Below are 18588 nucleotides of genomic sequence, written 5' to 3' on the forward strand. Positions count from 1 at the left end.
CACAACAGTCAAAATGATTAGTCATGTTGTCAATATAAAAGTGTAAAGTATTTTCAGATTTAAACTATGGCTTCGATTTATATTTATATTCTTTAAATCACAATGACATACATATACATTCATATACATATATATATAATATATATACAGTGTAAAATGCTAATTAGTACTGTATACAGTATGTATACAGTATTACAGTACAGAAAATAATGTCTGATTACACACCTGTTCTGTCTACAAACGTTTGAATGACTGAAGACACTGTTGTTCTCCCAACATCCGGCTGCACCTTTTCACCCACCTCAGTCATTGTAAGGTCATGATTGAGAACATGGTCTGCAATAGTGGCATTTCATTATAAACATGTCCACAATCTTGATCTCTTCCACTATTTTGCCTCCGTACCCTTCCACCACACATCCTTACTCCTCTTCTTCTCCCCGGCTGTTGACCCTGTTTGTTTCCGTCTTGTTCTTCCATTATATACAAGTGTAACACTGAGTTGTGCTCTGTAAATATATGCTTGTCAAATGAAGCTTCATGAGATGCACTCTACACTCTCAGAAATAAAGGTACAGAAAAGACAAAAAAAAGGTACAAATGCTCGTCGCTGGGGTAGTACCCCCAAGGGCAACAAACTTGTACCATATTAATGGGTACAAATAAGTACCCCTACAGTTTGTGCCTTTTAGGTACAAATATGTACCTTTGAGGGTGCAAATGGCTCGTCGCTGGGGTGGTACCCCCGAGGTACAGCAATGGTACCCTTACCATAGGTACAGAGTTGTACCCTTTTATACGGTACCTTTTGAGAGACAATTTGGTACCTAAGCAATACATTTGTACCTTAATCCACTGGTACAAAAAGGTACCCAATTAGATGGTACCAATTTGTTTTCGTTAGGGGTACCACCCCAGCGACGATGCCATTGTACCTATAAAGTGGCAAACATGTCCTTGATAAATAGAAAAGAATGAGAGCAAAAGAAAGCAATGTTTTGTTTTCCCACAATCAATGATTTAAAAGAAGTTAAACTGTACAAATGAAAATACTGGAAAGAGAATAACTACCACACATCAGTCTTCGTTTGCAATACATTTTAATGAACAAAGTTTTTCACATTTAAACAACTCACTTTATGAATGCATTACTTCCTGCAGAATCACTTTATGAATGCATTACTTTGCAGTGTAAGAACAGAACATAATGCTTTTTACAGACTAAAAGCTAAAACAGAGTGTTCATTGTATGCTTAAAGGATTAGTTCACCCCAAAATTAATTTCCTAATAAATGTACTCACCCCAATGCCATCCAAAATATCCATGTCTTTCTTTCCTCAGTGGGAGAGAAATAGTTTGAGGAAAACATTTCTGGATTTTTCGTCTAACAATGGACTTCATTGGTTACCATCGTTTTTTAAAGTCCAAATCAATGCAGTTTCAAAAGTCTTTGAAGTGTTTAAACGGGCTGTACGCGATCACAGCTGAAGAAGAGGTTGTTATCTAGCGAAGCGATAGCTCATTAAAAAAAAAGAAGATAATTTATACTTTTTACCTTCAATAGGTCGGATTGAGCTGATCAACAAACGGACAGGGAACTATATCACGTTGAAAGGTCAAGCCGGCAGAAGTACCGCCCCACTGTTCACAATGCGACCGTACGTTTTCTATTATATATATATTAGTAATAGTATTCAGTGAATATGAATAGTATATGAATAACATTCTGATGAATATGAATAGTAGTTTAAATAGTATTGCCGGTGTGACCTTTCAACGTGATGACATAGTTCCCTGTCCATTTGTTGATCAGCTCAATCCGAACTTTTTTTTTTTTTATGAGCTATCGTTTCGCTAGATAACAACCTCTTCTTCAGCAGTGATCGCGTACAGCCCGTTTAAACACTTCAAAGACTTTTGAAACCGCATTGATTTGGACTCAAAAACGATGGTAACCAATTAAGTCCATTGTTAGAAGAAAAATCCAGAAATGTTTTCCTCAAAAAACAATTTCTCTCCCACTGAGGAAAGAAATGCATGGATATCTTGGACCCTGTCTACCTTCAGGGAACAGGAGCTTCGTCCCTCAAATGTGGACTTCCAGTCTTCTTGGGTGACCTAGACAATTGGGTATGGTGTGTTGTGCTCACCCTGAAGAATACAGCAAAGTAGATAGGGATGAAAACATATGTTTGGTCCAAAAAAAAAAAAAGAGATAGTGGATGGACCCCCCCACCCCCACCAAAAAAATAAATAAAAACACTAGAGTGCTAGAGATGCATACCTCTCCCATCATAATGTGATGATCCACACTCTCTTTAAAAATGATTGGCAGGAGGATTAGCGCCGCTCTGAAGTCCATTCCTAGAAGGGAATCAAGAAAAATCGATACTTTATTCATCCTGAAGGAAATTGTAGGCATCCAGTAGCTTATACACACACACAGTCACACACAATCTGATTATCATCTCAGAATGCACTTTGAATTGTCTACTGATTTGTGCGAGTACACTCATAATAAGCTATTTGTAAGTACCTGGTAGATCCTCGGTGAGCGCTTCTTCTCTGGCCTCCAAGTACTGTTTGGCTAGTGGAGATTTTCCTTGAGCCAGGGCAAGCACTTTATGAACAATCTGGTTGAAGCCATCAGTGAAGCTAATGCTCGCTGTGGAGTGGATACGACCCACCTCCTCCAACAGCTGCAGAAAGACAAAGACAATTAAGCACCTGACCATGAGGGAAAGGGGATTACAGAGTATTTTAACACGCTATGGGGAGTTGTGAGAACGCAAAGTGGAGTATAGTTCTAGACTATACTAGCTCTGTTTAAACAAACCATGTTTACAAAATCCAGACTTATTTATTTGGTCTATATAAGGTCTAGTTGTTCAGCCCGATGTTGTTCTAGGGTACATCTAACTTTTAACACTTACTCCTGAGGGTGTCTTTAAGAAAGGATATTACTTCACAGTGTCCTCAACACTCATTCCTTCAGCGATCTCCTTTTGCCTCCATGCTAAAGTTCTCTGCATTAGGTCGCGTACAATCGCAGTGTCTGGCTGCGCCTTGCTGTATTGTGTTTGTAGAATTTTAACATGACCAGCAATTGAAAATGCATCTTCCCCAAGAACATCAAGTTCCTATTGACCAAAATAGTAACAGAACAGAAAAAAAAAAAAAAAAGGATCAGGCCAAGGGAGTGTAATGTGGGACAGAGACAGAGATTTGACTATTCTGTATTCTAAGAGAAAGAGGAATAAATGGCGATAAAACCGCATATCGCGCTATTGAGCCACTCAAAATTTGATTATGAATATGTAAAATATTGCAATGAGACATTTTAATTGTTTATTATTAATTAACAAGTGTTTTCGGTGTCGGCTGCCTGCAAAGATGAAGTTGACTATACTGACGTGACTTGCGATCTTCGCAGTAGTGAACGCGCCGGAGAGAAATGCACATTTCATACGGATTACATAGTTTAATTTTGTTTTGAATGGTTCTGTTTAAAAGTAGAGATTTCAAGCTTTCTGTAAATAATAGATATATTTCATATTTTTTTAAGTCTGTGAGGCGAGTATACATTATACGCTGAGTTTCTGTTCATAGATGAAAAGCTTAAGCTCCAGTTCAGGCGCAGGCGTCTCCGTGTTGTGATTATCTGCTATATTTACTTTGTATTTATTAAATCCAGGAAATTGGTTAATGAAACATTGATTAAAATTAAGATACAATTAATACAAAATGAAATAAAGACCTTAAAGAAAGGTTTTGTGCTTTCTGTTTGAGGTCACTGTGAAAGCTTTAGTCTTTTAGTGCCGCTTTCAGAGCGGTCACGTCCGTAATGGAGAACTGTCACGTCCATAACATTGTTTTTTCCACATAAACGCGAACACCAAAAATAAAAGACAAAATACTTTTTAAAAAAGACAAACCATAAGATTATGGAAAAAGTGGATGGATTTATAACGTTTTGAAAAAAAGAAGAATGGATTAAAAAAAGAAAAGAAATCCTTACCGACCTCAACTGACAACCAACCTTCTTTTTTTTTTAGGCCTAATCATCATCACCCTCCGCCCCGCCCGTTTGACAATCAAACAACAAAAATTGTTTAAATCCAACTCACTGATCGTGGCTTGGTTCTCAGAGAGTTGTTTGGACTCTCAGCGTCAGGTAGCTTGGACTTCGTTCCATGGGCAAACTTCTCTTTGATCAGTTTCACTTCATCATTTTGGACAAGCGGAGCACGTTCGGTCTTGAATTTACGTTTCAGTGACATGTGCCAGGTATGCTTATTTCAACAAAAAAAATCCAATTTACTCAAAACCACTCACTTTGGATGAACAAAGCTAGTCCCATGCTTCGTCCTTATTTATGTGTATTAGGTCTCAGGAGTTACAATGGAAGCATCCATACACCAAACGACCGTTTCACAGTTTATATGTGAAATATGACCACTCACCTGCAGCAGGTCGCGGAATTAAGGCACAAATGTGTGTCCATATACAGTAGCCTATAGGCTATATTCACCAGCTCCACTACTTCCTGAAAGTAAAACTGCATCTACCATTTACTGTCCTATACTATTGGATTAAGTGACCAGGGCAGACCTGATTAATCAATTGTACAATTGACTGGATATTAACTAATTAATTATCCCACCTCATTGGTGGAGGTCTGGAGGAAGCTTTGAGGTAAACATTTGTGCTTTCACTCAGTGACCTGCTGCAGGAAAGGGGTCACATTGTTCCAATAAACTGGGAAACGATTGGCATATGGACGCTTCCATTGTCACTCCTGAGACTTAATACACACCTATTAGGATGAAGGATAGGACTACAACAAAGCAAGCTAGAAAACAATGACAATCAAGGGCTCATTCACATGGTTTAATATTTATCATGTAGTAAATTAAGCAAAGCTACTTACATAGCCATTTCCCGTAACATCCTTCAGGAATGGGTATTTTCGGATTAATGCCTGGGCTACCTTGACATATTCTGCGTGAGTGGGATACCTACCATAGAACAGAAACAAGTAAAAGTAAATGCAGAATCGACACTGAACCTGTCGCCAATCATAATTACAAGCTATGGAAACAATACAAAGAATACAGCCAGTAGCACTTACATAGTATACATGGCAACAGTCTCATGCAATACTCTTATTATTTTGTGCCTGTATTGTGGCACTCTCTGGACCTCCTCTTTGGCATCTAGCTTTGCTTGAAGCTCTTTAGGGAATGATGGGAGGACATAAACATCGGGCAGTCTCCCAAAGGACTGAGAACTAGTTTTACAAGAAAAAATAGACAATTTACGTCTGTTAGTAAGTACTACGGTAGCCGAGAGGCCCTCACGGCCACCGTAAAGTACAATGATTTGTTTCGATTTCTTTAAAACAGGTAAGTATGAGAGCTTAATAAAAGGGAGTTGGTGTTGCAGTGTTACAGTTGAATGAAACTCAACACTTGCCTCGTAGCAGCATCAACATCTAGCACTTGGAATGTAATAGTGTGCATCTCCTCTGTGTCCATGTCCTCTGGAAGAATAAATAATAATATTTATAATAATTGCGGGGGGGAAGGGGGGGGGGGGAGAAGGGGGGGGGGGGGGGGAAGGGGGGGGGGGGGAGAACAAGATGGAAGGAAGGTGGGAGACCTAGGGCTACCTGTGCTGTGAGTAGCCGTTACACAGCCTCTACCCATTTTGGGTTGTGTGTTGCTTTGAGCGGGACAGGCCTCTCCGTGTCCAGGCCAGAGTATGTGAGCGGTGCGGAGTGGGAGCGGAGCGAGGAGCGGAGTTGCGTGATTTTGCCAGGAGCGAGGAGCGGATTTTTTTTTATGTCGGAGCGTTGATTTTCTCTCGCTCCGAAACCGCTCCACTATCGCTCAATTACGAATCACGAGCCAGGAGGACCATACCACTGTGAGGCAACGGAGGGGGAATCAAAATGTTTATAATCATATTTTGCATTTGTTTGCATTTGTATTGTTTTCCTAGTACTTTCACAAACATTTAAATAAAGTATTATCATGAAATTCATTTTACACATGCTTTTAATGATATTTTGATCGACCCCCTCGCAATTTTCGCCTGTGCAACTCCATTATATGATGGACGATTTTATAAGTTGTTAAGCACAGTAAAGAAAGACAGAAAGATGGAGTTTTTGAAATATTACCGTGACAAAGGAGAACGCGAGTGCGGGGAGGTGATTACAACATCAAAAAATACCTTGGAATGCCCAGATTGAACACCGATCACGTCCTTCGCTTCTGGAAAGACAACTCTAATGTACTGCCACAACTTTCACAAATTGCAAGACGCGTATTTAGCATTCCCAGTGGTTCGGCCAGCGTGGAAAGGGTGTTTTCTATTGCTGGTCTGATGTCCAGCAATAATCGCATGTGCTTGGCACCTGCCACTCTGCAAAAGCTAGTTTTTCTGAAAGTAAACGCAGCACTGGAGAAGATATAGCTAGCTTTGCTAATAAAAAATATGTTCAACCAGCCAGCATTTTTTCTGTTCATAGAATTAAAATTAATATAAAAATTGGCATAAAGAGATCTATATTTTTTCGTTTGGCAATTTGTTTAACTTCATATTTTAGTTTGTGATTTATTTATTTAATTGAATGTAATGTTTTTCGTTTGATAATTTATTTAATATAATGTTTTTCGTTTGATAATTTATTTAATTTAGCCTCATTCAACTCTTATTTTTTATTTTGCTTTGTTTAAAAGTGAGCTAAAGGAATTTATTGGTTTGGGGCTGTTCAAAAATCCAATAAAGCATGAATGTTCTTCTCTTAGTACTGCGTATTCGTTTTACAGTGAGTACATGCATGCATCTTCTGATCAGAAGTTGGTGTTATTTAAAAAAATATATATATAAATTTACCGTGGAGCGAAAACGGAGCGAGACATATTAAAGGGATACTCCACTTTTTTAGGAAATAGGCTCATTTTACAGCTCCCCCAGAGTTAAACAGTTGAGTTTTACCGTTTTCGAATCCATTCAGCCGATCTCCGGGTCTGACGGTACCAGTTTTAGCATAGCTTAGCATAGATCATTGATTCTGATGGGACCATTAGCATTTCTTTCCAAATGACCAACGAGTTTCAATATTTTTCCTATTTAAAACTTGACTCTTCTGTAGTTAAACCGTGTACTAAGATCGACGGAAAATGAAAAGTTGCGATTTTACAAGCCTATATGGCTAGGAACTACTCTCATTCCGGCGTAAGAATCAAGGAGCTGTGCGGCCGTACCATGGGTGCGGGCGTAATGATATGACGAAGCACCTGAAAATAGTCCCCAGCTCGGTAACTTCCAACATGACCGGGACTAAGTTTGTGTAGTTTTTAGGCGGCAAATTAGGTTTCCTGTGCGATTATTAGCCATGGTTCTGTGCGTAGTAAAGGGCTGTGATAGTAAGGCGAAGGTATATTCTACCGTAATGTTACACCGAATACCAACGAACAAAAATAAACTAAAAAAATCAATGGTGCTCTGAACATTGATCTAAAAACACTGATAGAATCTATCAAAAAATGGCGTGTTTGCTGAAAGCATTTTGGACCAGATGACTATAAAGAAAACACGGACAGTATGGTACAGCGTCTAAGGATACAGCCATCCCAACAATCTTCAATGTACAGACAGGTCCAAGTGCATCATCATTATCACCCATGGCTGTAAGTATACAGTGATGCGCGGGTCAATGTATAAACAACCCGCACCCGACCGACGTTTTCAACTAACCCGCCCGCAACTCGGACCGCAAAATAAAGAAAGAAAATATTGTACCTGACCCGCGTTTTTTTTTTAAGTAGCTAGTAAATGCTCATCGTAGCGTCATTGGGCCATAGACGGAAGGGTGCGCATTTGAATGCTGTATGATCGCCTAGTGTTTTTTAATAAAGGCTGATTTATTCATTTATTTCGTTTCATTTTCTTAACAATTAAGATGCTGCATGTGTTTATCCAGTCTAATCAAAGTGTGCGTCTCTCCCCCGACTTTCCCAACAAAAACCCCGCCCCCTCTCAGCAAATACATAAAACTGTCATTATATGCGTTTAAAAGTAGCCTATTAAAATGGCACAAAGGCATTGCTCAGTTCAACGCGTTGGGAAATCGGGCATTTTGTCCCGCGTCAGCTTTTATTCAAAAGTTAATAACGCGCTCAACATTCAGGTAAATAAGGATTTCCCACTGTCATCTCTGCTGCAGACTGAGCTCGTGCGTCATCCTCGCGCAGTTATTCAGCCAATAAAGTGTAGACCTGTGTATTTCATAGAACGTTGAGTCTAGTACTATATAAATTACAAAGGTTTAATTGGCATATTTCAAACGACCCGACCGACCGCGACCCGAATATCATTACAAATATTTTTGGATAACTCGTAACTCATTTTGGATCAACCCGCGCATCACTGGAAGTACTGTATAACAATTTAACTTTTTGTAAAAGCACTGCCGTTGTTATCTTCCTGTGAAATGCAATCAGTGAGTGCTAGGTTTCCTCGATCATTCGTCTTGTACAGTATATAACGTTAGTAGTTTTGTTGTAGAGTTCTGGTGAGGTAGCGTATACCCTTGTATGGTGTTCGGGTCTGTTTAGATGTTCTCTAAATCGTCTCTCACAAATGTCTCCATGCTACAAGGCACGCTCCCTGTGCAAGCAGGTTGTCACGTTGGTTTGTTGACGGCAAGTGCTTCGTCATATCATTACGCCCGCACCCATGGTACGGCCGCACAGTTCCTTGATTCTTACGCCGGAATGAGAGTAGTTCCTAGCCATATAGGCTTGTAAAATCGCAACTTTTCATTTTCCGTCGATCTTAGTACACGGTTTAACTACAGAAGAGTCAAGTTTTAAATAGGAAAAATATCGAAACTCGTTGGTCATTTGGAAAGAAATGCTAATGGTCCCATCAGAATCAATGATCTATGCTAAGCTATGCTAAAAGTGGTACCGTCAGAACCGGAGATCGGCTGAATGGATTCGAAAACGGTAAAACTCAACTGTTTAACTCTGGGGGAGCTGTAAAATGAGCCTATTTCCAAAAAAAGTGGAGTATCCCTTTAAGGACGGAGTGGGGAGCGAGCGAGGAGCGGGAAATTGTACACCCGGAGCGGAGCTTGAGCGGAGTAATTATGAAATGCTTTGAGCGTGGAGCGCAAATTCCTTCCGCTCCGCTCCGCTCACATACTCTGGTCCAGGCTCTTGCATCTGTCGTACTATTTGAAGGAACTTGGCCTGCTTTTTGAACGAGCCTTTAAATAGATGGTCTAGCATTGAGTCAGTTAAGCCCAAGTGTACCGTCTCTCCATCCACTTCATTTTCTACGGAATAAATAGCACATTTGAATTTGATCATTACTCATGCATGGGTATATACACAGTAACTGGTTGTCCACATTTCAGAAATACCCAGATTTCATTTGTACCGTAGAGCAGTGTTTCTCAAATATTGGTACATGTACCCCTAGGGATACTTTGGAGTATGTGAATATTTTGCAAAAAATACTAATTTAAAAATATATCATGCATAATACCTACAATAATTATACTATGATAATGAATTAAGTGATGGATTCTACATTTGAAATATAGCATTTAAATTTTTTTTGTTTAACCCTCTGGGCTTCTTCATTTATGTGTTACACTTGGCTATTCAATAATATTTTCTTATTATTATTTAGAATTTCTTAAAGATTATGATACTTTGCATTAATTATATAATTATGAGCTATATTTTCCATTAGAATTAATATATATATATATATATATATATATATATATATACAAACAGTTTTGTTACTCAATATTTGATAATTAAAAAAGCGAACAAAATAAGGGATGGATAGTGATAATTCAAAACACTTTATACAGACATTTAACAATTAATTGGTATTTTATTCATTTAAATTCTATAAATGGTAATAAATCTTCAAAAAACGTTTTGACTGGGGTTGGTGTGTTACTGCACTCTTGATGTTTTAGAGCGCCACCCCTTCATTGCTGTACACTTTTTTCGTATTTCCCATTCATTTCCTATGGTCGGTCATTTTTGCACGAAGGAAGCTAAGTGTGACTATTTTTTTACGACTCTTTAACATATCTGAATCATCTCCTTGATTTTTTTTGTGTTCACATAGGTAATATAACAAAAGTCACCAAGTTTCATCCCCCTCTGATGAAGCAAAAAAATAATTTCAAAACGTAAACGTTTTCGTGCACAAAGAAGCCCAGAGGGTTAAAAAAACTGTTTAGTAAATATTCTTCCTCTTTATATATATAAAAAAATTCTACCAAAAATGTTTTGCACTAGATATGGGGATACTTGGCTTAAAAAAGCAATTCAAAGGGGGTACAATGTTGAAAAAGGTTTGAGAAACACTGCTGTAGAGAAGACCCAGGAATTTTAACGTACACAACATAGCCGCCATCTTCTAATGTTAAACTGTGTTACACAGTTCCACGTGCACAAATGGAATCGAACATCATCCAACGTCTTCAACTTATAAATATACAATACCCGTACACTAAACACTTACATAATTGATTATCTACATAGCTGCATCACTATTTAACTTTTCAGTTGAGTTTGTTGGCTGTATGATGGACTCGAGCTAGCTAACGATAGCTGTAGCCAACTCTAAGCTAACTGGTATAGCTAAGGTCAGCTAACGTTATGCTTTTTTCTTTACAATATTTACAACTAGCTACATGTAACGAACGTTAGTGGTAACTTAGAAATAAGTCCCGATATAATGTTAGTTTGATCTAACTGTAGCTAACGTGCAGCCAACTTTAATCAGCGGGCCGCAAGTGTCACTTTCAAATGTACGTTAGCTAACGACAGTATTACTCACCTCTGAATTTCTGCACTTCAACTTCGGTCATAGTTAAGCCACCTTCTAATAATATTTGGATCAGCTCATCTGAGGATAAAGTTGGCAAGGCCATTGTTGAGCTGTCAAGCGTCAGCCTCCAGCGACTGCCGTGCCGAGTCGAGTGAAAGAAAGAGGCGTGACCACTGACCTAGAAGGCGCGAATAACGGCGCGAAAAAACACCCAGTCATAATATTAGACAGACCAACAACAGGACAATTTTAACTATTTTCGCCATCTTATTCATCACTAAATTCACTTATGAGAACATTTTAGTCGAGAAAATAACTGTTTAGATTTCGAATATAGGCAGTCTTGTGAAAATGTATGCCGAATTGACAATTTGCTTCAAAGTTTTCGGAGTTGAGAAGCTCCATGTGAGGCGACAGCCAGCAGGCACCTGCCCCGGCCGCTAGCTCGTCGCTCGGCCAGTCCTGCTCAGAGACCCCGCTGTGAGCTGGAGGTCTCTCAAACCGGTCTCGTAAATAAGAGGCTTTTATTTCGTTTGTTTCGCTTGTTTACATGCTGTTCATGTAAACACTCAAATTCCATTCATGCCATTGATGTACATCCAAGTTCACTCGACTATACTCATGACGTCACATACATAACGTACTCACTATCAGTGAAACAGCACGAAATAAACTCATAACACAGAATTAATGAATAAAGGAAAACAAAACATGCAGAATAACACTATACTCGGTACTTTATCTCCGCATTTTATCTCTGCATAACTCGCGGCGCGCTAATCACACCACCTTTGCTAACAATGTGCGCAGCACAGATCGTAACAGTAACACTATAAACAGTTTACAGACTCAACAGTCTCATATACATAGGAAACAATACAGTTAACAGTCCTTCTTATGAAGATCTAAAACAATGATGGTGTGCATGTTATACATTCGTTACCTGTAAAGGATGATAATGAAAAAGTTCAAGCGATGTGACGTGACTGAGCGTTGCTTTATCCTGAATGAAACGTATCGCGAGAACTCCTTCTCTAAAAGCACGCAATGACGCGCCCACGCCCGCACAACCAAGCACACACATCATCCATCTGAACTATAATACTTATTGAATTAATTCGAACCAATAGTGCTTATTATAGAACCCAAAATATATGCAACAATTATTTAAATGAAAACAATCATGATAATAATTATAACAATCGAGTAGAAATCTATAAATAATCCCTTAGCAGAAACAAATGAAAATACTAACTAAAACTGATAGTGATCATAATTATGCACTTATCACAGAGGATTATTCAGCATACCACATTTACAAATTAGGACAAAGGCTCTATCAGTCTTAGAAAAGGCACGCAAGTAGCTGCTACCCCAGAGGATTGTGTACCCTGTAAAGTACTTCTTAGTACCCCACAGGAAGTGTACCCTTTGACTTGAATAAGGTACTTTTTTGTACCCTACAGGATTTGTACCCGAAAGGTACTTCTAAGTACCCCATGGGAACACAATAGGACCTTTAATGGTACATTTGTGAATGTTGTACCTTAACTATTACTTTATATGACAATGTACCTTTTCAAATGGTACATATATGTACCTTTCACCATGCATATTTCATTGTGTACCCCTTTTCTTTGGAAAGGTACTTTTTGGTACTCAGCTGGATACATGTTTGTTCCTTTGCAGGCACATTTGTGAAATTTGTACCTTAAAGTACTTAATTGTACCGTCACTGTACCTTTATTTCCGAGAGTGTGTGTGAGTTTTTTCTAGTGATCATACACTATGTGTGCTCCGGGCGCGCGCCCTTGGGTCTCTGGTGTCGGATCTCAGCATGCACGGCGTTTTGCACTGGGTTCCCGTAGCGTCTTCGACGCAGTACGAGAGAACTCTCGTAAGAGAACGTACTCGGTTATTAACGTAACCTCGGTTCTCTCTAGAAGAGGAACGAGTACTGTGTCTCTGTGCCTTAAAGTCCTTGTGAACCGGAAGTTGCACGGCCGGATGAAAACGCTAAATTATCAAAATTGACAGAGTGTGTTAAAGATATAAAAGATTGGATGATGCGTAATTTTCTTCTATTAAATCCAGACTAGACAGGGGTACTACTTATCGGTTCAAAAAACCGCCCACAAAACCTCTCACAATACAACTTTAACATAGTAGGATGTCCTGCTACTTTATCCTCTACAGTAAAAGACCTGGGTGTCATACTAGACAGACACTGCAACCTGTCTTTTAAAAATCATATTTCATATGTTACAAAAACTGCCTTTTTCCACCGTAGAAACATTGCTAAGCTACGTAACATGCTATCAGTTTCTGATGCAGAAAAGTTAGTTCATGCATTTATGACCTCGAGACTAGATTACTGTAATGCTTTATTAGCTGGTTGTCCTGCATCCTCAATAAACAAGCTACAATTAGTCCAAAATGCAGCCGCTAGAGTTCTTACTAGATCAAGAAAATATGATCGTATAACACCGATCTTATCATCACTACATTGGTTACCTATAAAGTTCCGTATTAATTATAAGGTATTGTTATTGACTTATAAATCCCTTAACGGCTTAGCTCCAGTCTATTTAACGGATCTTCTATCGCCCTATAATCCATCGCGCTCTTTAAGATCGCTAAATTCGAGGCTTTTGGTTATACCTAGGATATCTAAGTCCACCAAAGGAGGGAGAGCATTTTCACATTTAGCTCCAAAACTCTGGAATAGCCTTCCTGATACTGTTCGTTGCTCAGACTCGCTCTCCCAGTTCAAAACTAGATTAAAAACGCATCTCTTCAGCCAGGCATTCATATAAATGTTTTAATCTTACAGTTAAATCCGGCCTCTAGTTCATAACCGCCAGAGGAGAACTGGCCCCCGACTGAGCCTGGGTTCTCCAAAGTTTTTTTTTTTCTCCATTAGGTCAGCTGATGGAGTTTTAGGTCACCATTAGGTCAGCTGATGGAGTTTTAGGTCACCATTGGGTCATCTGATGGAGTTTTAGGTCACCATTAGGTCACCTGATGGAGTTTTTAATTTCCTTGCCACTGTTGCCTTTGGCTTGCTCAGTTGGGGATATTCAATTTAATGAATCAATCAATAATACTATTGATTAGCATTACCAAACATGGACGTTTTATTATTATTTTAATTTAATACTGTGAAGCTGCTTTGGTACAATCTGTATTGTGAAAAGCGCTATTCAAATATTCTTGACTTGACTCAGTGTTGTGACGTATTTCCGAGAGAAACGGAATACTAAATGAGGAAAAATAGTGGGCGTGGCTTTTTTTTCCAACTAGCACCTGATTGGATCTAGAAAAGTAGGTTTCATTCAGCCTGTCTACTGTCAGTTGGAGGGGCATGGTTACGGATGTTAAGCAGACACCAAAACCGTCAAACCTACGTCATCAGGGAAGGTCCTCCAATGCAGAGGAGAGGCATTTTCAGATTTTGATTAAAGATTACGAAGCCAAAAAAAATTGTGGGGATTGACTTGCATGGATGAATTGTTCACCACAAAACGATAAATTTAGGCAAACAAAGTAAATATGGATAATTTTGATTTCATGTGGACTTTAAAAAAGATGACCCATTTTTTTATTTATTGGGAAAACGATCAGTTACTCGCCATAGGAACGCGTTAACACAAGCACATGTAGGCACGGGTTACATATGACTATGAAAATTATCAATTTAGTTTTGTCTCATTGTTTGTGGCAGACATGAAAAAAAAAAAAAAAAAAACTTAATTACAAATGATAGTATATTCAGCTACTAACCAAATCCTTAAACCTTGCTAAGCAATATACGTTTATTTGATTGTCCACAATGCACTTGCTTTGATTCAATGCTTTTATTCATTTGAGGACTGTTTCAGAAAAAGTATTGAGAAGAGATTCAAATTCAGAAGAGATTGGACTTCACAATAACATTTTTGTAAAGATAAGATCAGAAAGAGTAAATGTAGCACAAAGTTAATGTGGAGCAGGATGACAGAATATGATCTCACGCGTCCAAAACACAAATATAGTCCATTGAGGTTGAACAGGGTGCATCGTTCCAGCAATGGTTCGCTGTAGGGTGGAATAAAGAAATCAGTTACTCGGATCGTTACAGTGTTCAACTGAAGGCACTTGGTGAAATCCAAACAATTCATTTAACGTTACCGTATGATATGAAATTATAGGATTGCAAATTATAATAAAATTAAAAAAAAAAAAAAGTGCACTCACAGGTCCAGTTGATCTCCAAACAGTTCTCAGGAATACCAGCATTGTTCGGTTCTCCAGAGCACCAGTTGGTATAACCATACACAGTTCCATCACTCCACAACCAATCTCCGTCCTAATAAGTGAAGAGAATGAATCCAAAAAGCAGAGGTGGACAGTAACAAAATACAATAACTTGAGTACACTTTGAGTATCTGTACTTGAGTATTATTTTCTCTGGAAAATTTTACTTTAAAGTCACTACATTTGAAAGATAAATATATTTTTATCCACTACATTTCTGGTCAAGGAAATGGAGTAGAAATTATATAGTAACGACCAACTGATGTTGGATTCTGACAGCAACCGGATTTTCATTTTCAATGTTGGATTTTGTCTTCTAAATGTGAATTTTGTCATTGTTTTGGAGCACACTAGCTTATAGATAACAGTAAGGTTAACACTTAAAGCCAAAAAACCTTAAATAGGGCACTATTTGAGGGAACAGCCATTTGGGTGTCCGAAACCATTGTGGACGTTATCGAGTGCACTTATTCAATCTCACATTCAATCTCACGACTGGAACGGTGTTCTAGAAATAAATGTGATATTGATATGAGGGTAGGTAGGCAGGCAGAGATTCAGAGGCATAAGGTACTGGAAGTATTACATACAACAATAATAAAACAATGGATTGACATTTACTTTTGATACTCAAATAATTAAGTAAAAGTACATAAGTACTAATTTAAGTAAACATAAGTCTTTGCAACTTTTACTTGTAACAGTAATATTTGACCAGTAGTATCTGTACTTTCACTCAAGGAAGGATGTTGTGTACTTTGTCCACCTCTGCCAAAAAGTGCACTACTGTAGTCAGACTTAAGCTAATGAAGTTCATCTTTAAAGTCAAACTATCTTCATTAGAAACTTTGCCTTTGATTAAAGCAGATATTTCAGTTGAGACAAACAAATAGGTTCATTTAGGGCACCATTTAACTTACTATTTCACCATCATGAGCACCAACCCAAGATCTTGTGGAAGGCAACAGACTGAGCAGGAAATCATTCTCTTGTTGATCATGCACAGATGCGAGATTCGCCTCAAGACTTTGACAGTTTCTCTGAAGAGACAGATTTTTTGTCATTTCAAAATCTAATATTTTTTTAGGAGAAAGCATAAATGACTTTAAACAACATTTTAGTCATATGCAAACAAAGTCTGCTCTGATTGATTATTTGCAGAAGAGCATTTCACTTAAAAAAAAGCAACATTCCCACTTATTAAGGGTCTTTAATCTGTAGCCTACATAAAAAAAAAAAAAAAAAAAAGCCAAGAAATTACTAGAGGTGTAATTAGATCTAGGATTACTCTGTTGACCCAGTGTTAACCCACCCGTAAACCTAACCATAGCATCAAACCTGTCCCACACAAACACACAATAAATACATTGTACCAAACTATTTATTTAGATGTAAAGACACCTAATATAAAGTGTTGTCCAAATAACTTTGTTGTAACTAATACATTACCTCTGCTGTGATCCAGTTAACCGATTGAGAGAAGTACTTGTAGCACCGGAGTCCAAAACTTGTCCATCCATATGGACATCCTAAATCAAGTGTGGATCCGGTGGGGGTGGGTGCTCGAGCAGGCCCTGCCCTATTTCAAAATTAATCAAAAGTGCCGGTCTCAAACATATATTAAATGATAATATTGTGGTCAATAAAACAAAATGCATTTGCTTATAATTAACATGACAATGTGTACAAAACGAAAGTAGCCTACATTCACGTTAATTTTTACGTTTCTGTCAGTCTGAGGAGTTGTTGCTATAACGCGTTGCGTCACTTGTCAAGTTGTGCGTGTGTCTTGCTTCGGTCTTGACTGACGGTCTCCGTTTTCGAGGGTCTAAAACTCCGGAGTAGTGTGTGGACGGCAGGCATAACCGTAGCAAAAGTTAGACGTTTTAAAATGAAAATGCACTTGTGTAAACGTATCCCACAGTCTGCTCGGGAACCGATCGCTCTCGAGCCTCTTTTTAGTGAGTATATGGCTCGACGGCAGGAAAAAAATAAACCAAACAATTGTTACATTTTTTTATAATAAAAGGTTGTGTCGATTCAAATCCACATAACACATTTTAAAAGATTACTTAATTCACTGAAGCCTGTTTGTCATGTATAATACACCGACCAATCGTCATCTGGCACAAGAAGTTAATTTTATTGGACAATGTGAAGTGGAGCGTAATTTTTTCCGGTCATTTATAAATAAATCGTTTGAAAATTTCATGGACAGACCAATTTACATAGAAGCGATCTGAATCTCCGTCGTTGAACTAATGGATGTTAAAATGACTAAAGCACTGCACAAAACCAGCACCAAAAGCAGCATTAATGGTAAGTATTCAAGTCACTTGTAATGTATTTAGTCTATATTGATACACCGTATACCATTAGGAAACTATAATAGTTTGTTAAATGAAGCCCAGGCCTATTATGTGAAGTGTAGGCTGACAACAACACACAAAATGGTGACTATTAATGTTAGATTTTTGCACACACATTATTTTTTTTTTAAGTCTTATGCGCTTCAAGCTTGCATTTAGGCTATTTGATAATAAAAAAACAGAAAAAAATATTACAATTTAAAATAATGGTTTCCTATTTTAATATACTTCTATATATGCCCCTTTTTACATTTGAGCCCCTGCCCCTGAGGAACTCTCTGCACGTCCCGGATCCAGTAGGCCTACATAAATGTTATGGGGATTTTTAGTGTTTACAGCAAAAAAGGTTTTTTTTATTTTATATACATGTAGCTTATCTCAAGTTTGTGTGTTTATATGCCAAAAACTGTGTAGGCTACTTTGACACTGAAAATCCTTCATTAATCATGCAAATATTAGTAAACGGAATCTTGTACATTCCCAAAATGCATTTAAACTAGCAAGGGTTTTGACAATTAAATGTTTTGGTTACCGCCTGGCTGCATTCCCCATGGAGAAGATAACAGAAAGAAGCAGAAGACTTCTCAGCATTGCCATGATGATCCTTAAATGAACCTAAAAATGAATAAGAAAGTTAAATGTCTGCCCTCAAATGCTGTGGATTCTCGATGTATTTCAAAGACAAAGCAAATGTTATTCAGTAGGTTTCTGTTCCAAAAACTCACCTTGCTTTTCAGATTGTTGCCTTAGAATCTCAGAGGAAGTTTATGTGAAGTTCCAGAAAGATCCCTGCGTTTATAGCCTACTTTACTTAGATCCGAGCGCAGAAATCATCTTACGACAGGGTTCACGTGTGATTCATGAAACAATCGAATACAGCCAATCATCGTGCGAGTGATCGGACGTGGATAAATGTGGCGGCTGAAAACAATCGTCATTTGAATATCACCTAAAAATGCACGGGCCGTTTCTCAATACCAAGTACGCAAACTTCGGACTTGCGTCCTTGGTAGTTCAGACTTGCCAAGTTCGACTTAGGAGAACGAA

The 18588-nt window shown here is 38.3% G+C and overlaps 2 protein-coding genes and 1 long non-coding RNA gene across 3 annotated transcripts; all 3 read right to left on the reverse strand.

Annotated features, from left to right (window-relative positions):
• Positions 1-1913: 1913 nt before the first annotated feature.
• On the reverse strand, positions 1914-5752 carry LOC307007868 (uncharacterized protein). The gene is made up of 8 exons (XM_079630265.1): positions 5673-5752; positions 5477-5543; positions 5133-5291; positions 4932-5019; positions 4129-4293; positions 2538-2700; positions 2286-2365; positions 1914-2152 (listed from the first exon to the last, which is right to left on the reverse strand). The coding sequence occupies exons 1-8, from the start codon at positions 5707-5709 to the stop codon at positions 2120-2122; spliced, it is 792 nt and encodes a 263-aa protein (XP_079486391.1). The 5' UTR covers positions 5710-5752; the 3' UTR covers positions 1914-2119.
• Positions 5753-9224: 3472 nt separating this feature from the next.
• LOC307007869 lies at positions 9225-12629 on the reverse strand. Its single transcript, XR_013799707.1, has 3 exons — positions 11820-12629; positions 10886-11054; positions 9225-9353 (listed from the first exon to the last, which is right to left on the reverse strand). It is a non-coding gene; the product is annotated as an uncharacterized lncRNA (long non-coding RNA).
• Positions 12630-14347: 1718 nt separating this feature from the next.
• LOC307008379 (ladderlectin-like) lies at positions 14348-18364 on the reverse strand. The gene is made up of 6 exons (XM_079631131.1): positions 18267-18364; positions 18074-18156; positions 16622-16751; positions 16093-16212; positions 15113-15224; positions 14348-14953 (listed from the first exon to the last, which is right to left on the reverse strand). Exons 2-6 carry the CDS (start codon positions 18136-18138, stop codon positions 14886-14888), a joined length of 495 nt encoding a protein of 164 aa, XP_079487257.1. The 5' UTR covers positions 18139-18156; positions 18267-18364; the 3' UTR covers positions 14348-14885.
• Positions 18365-18588: the final 224 nt, after the last annotated feature.

Source organism: Phoxinus phoxinus, assembly GCF_949152265.1.
Source record: "Phoxinus phoxinus genome assembly, chromosome: 12".
NCBI lineage: Eukaryota > Metazoa > Chordata > Actinopteri > Cypriniformes > Leuciscidae > Phoxinus > Phoxinus phoxinus.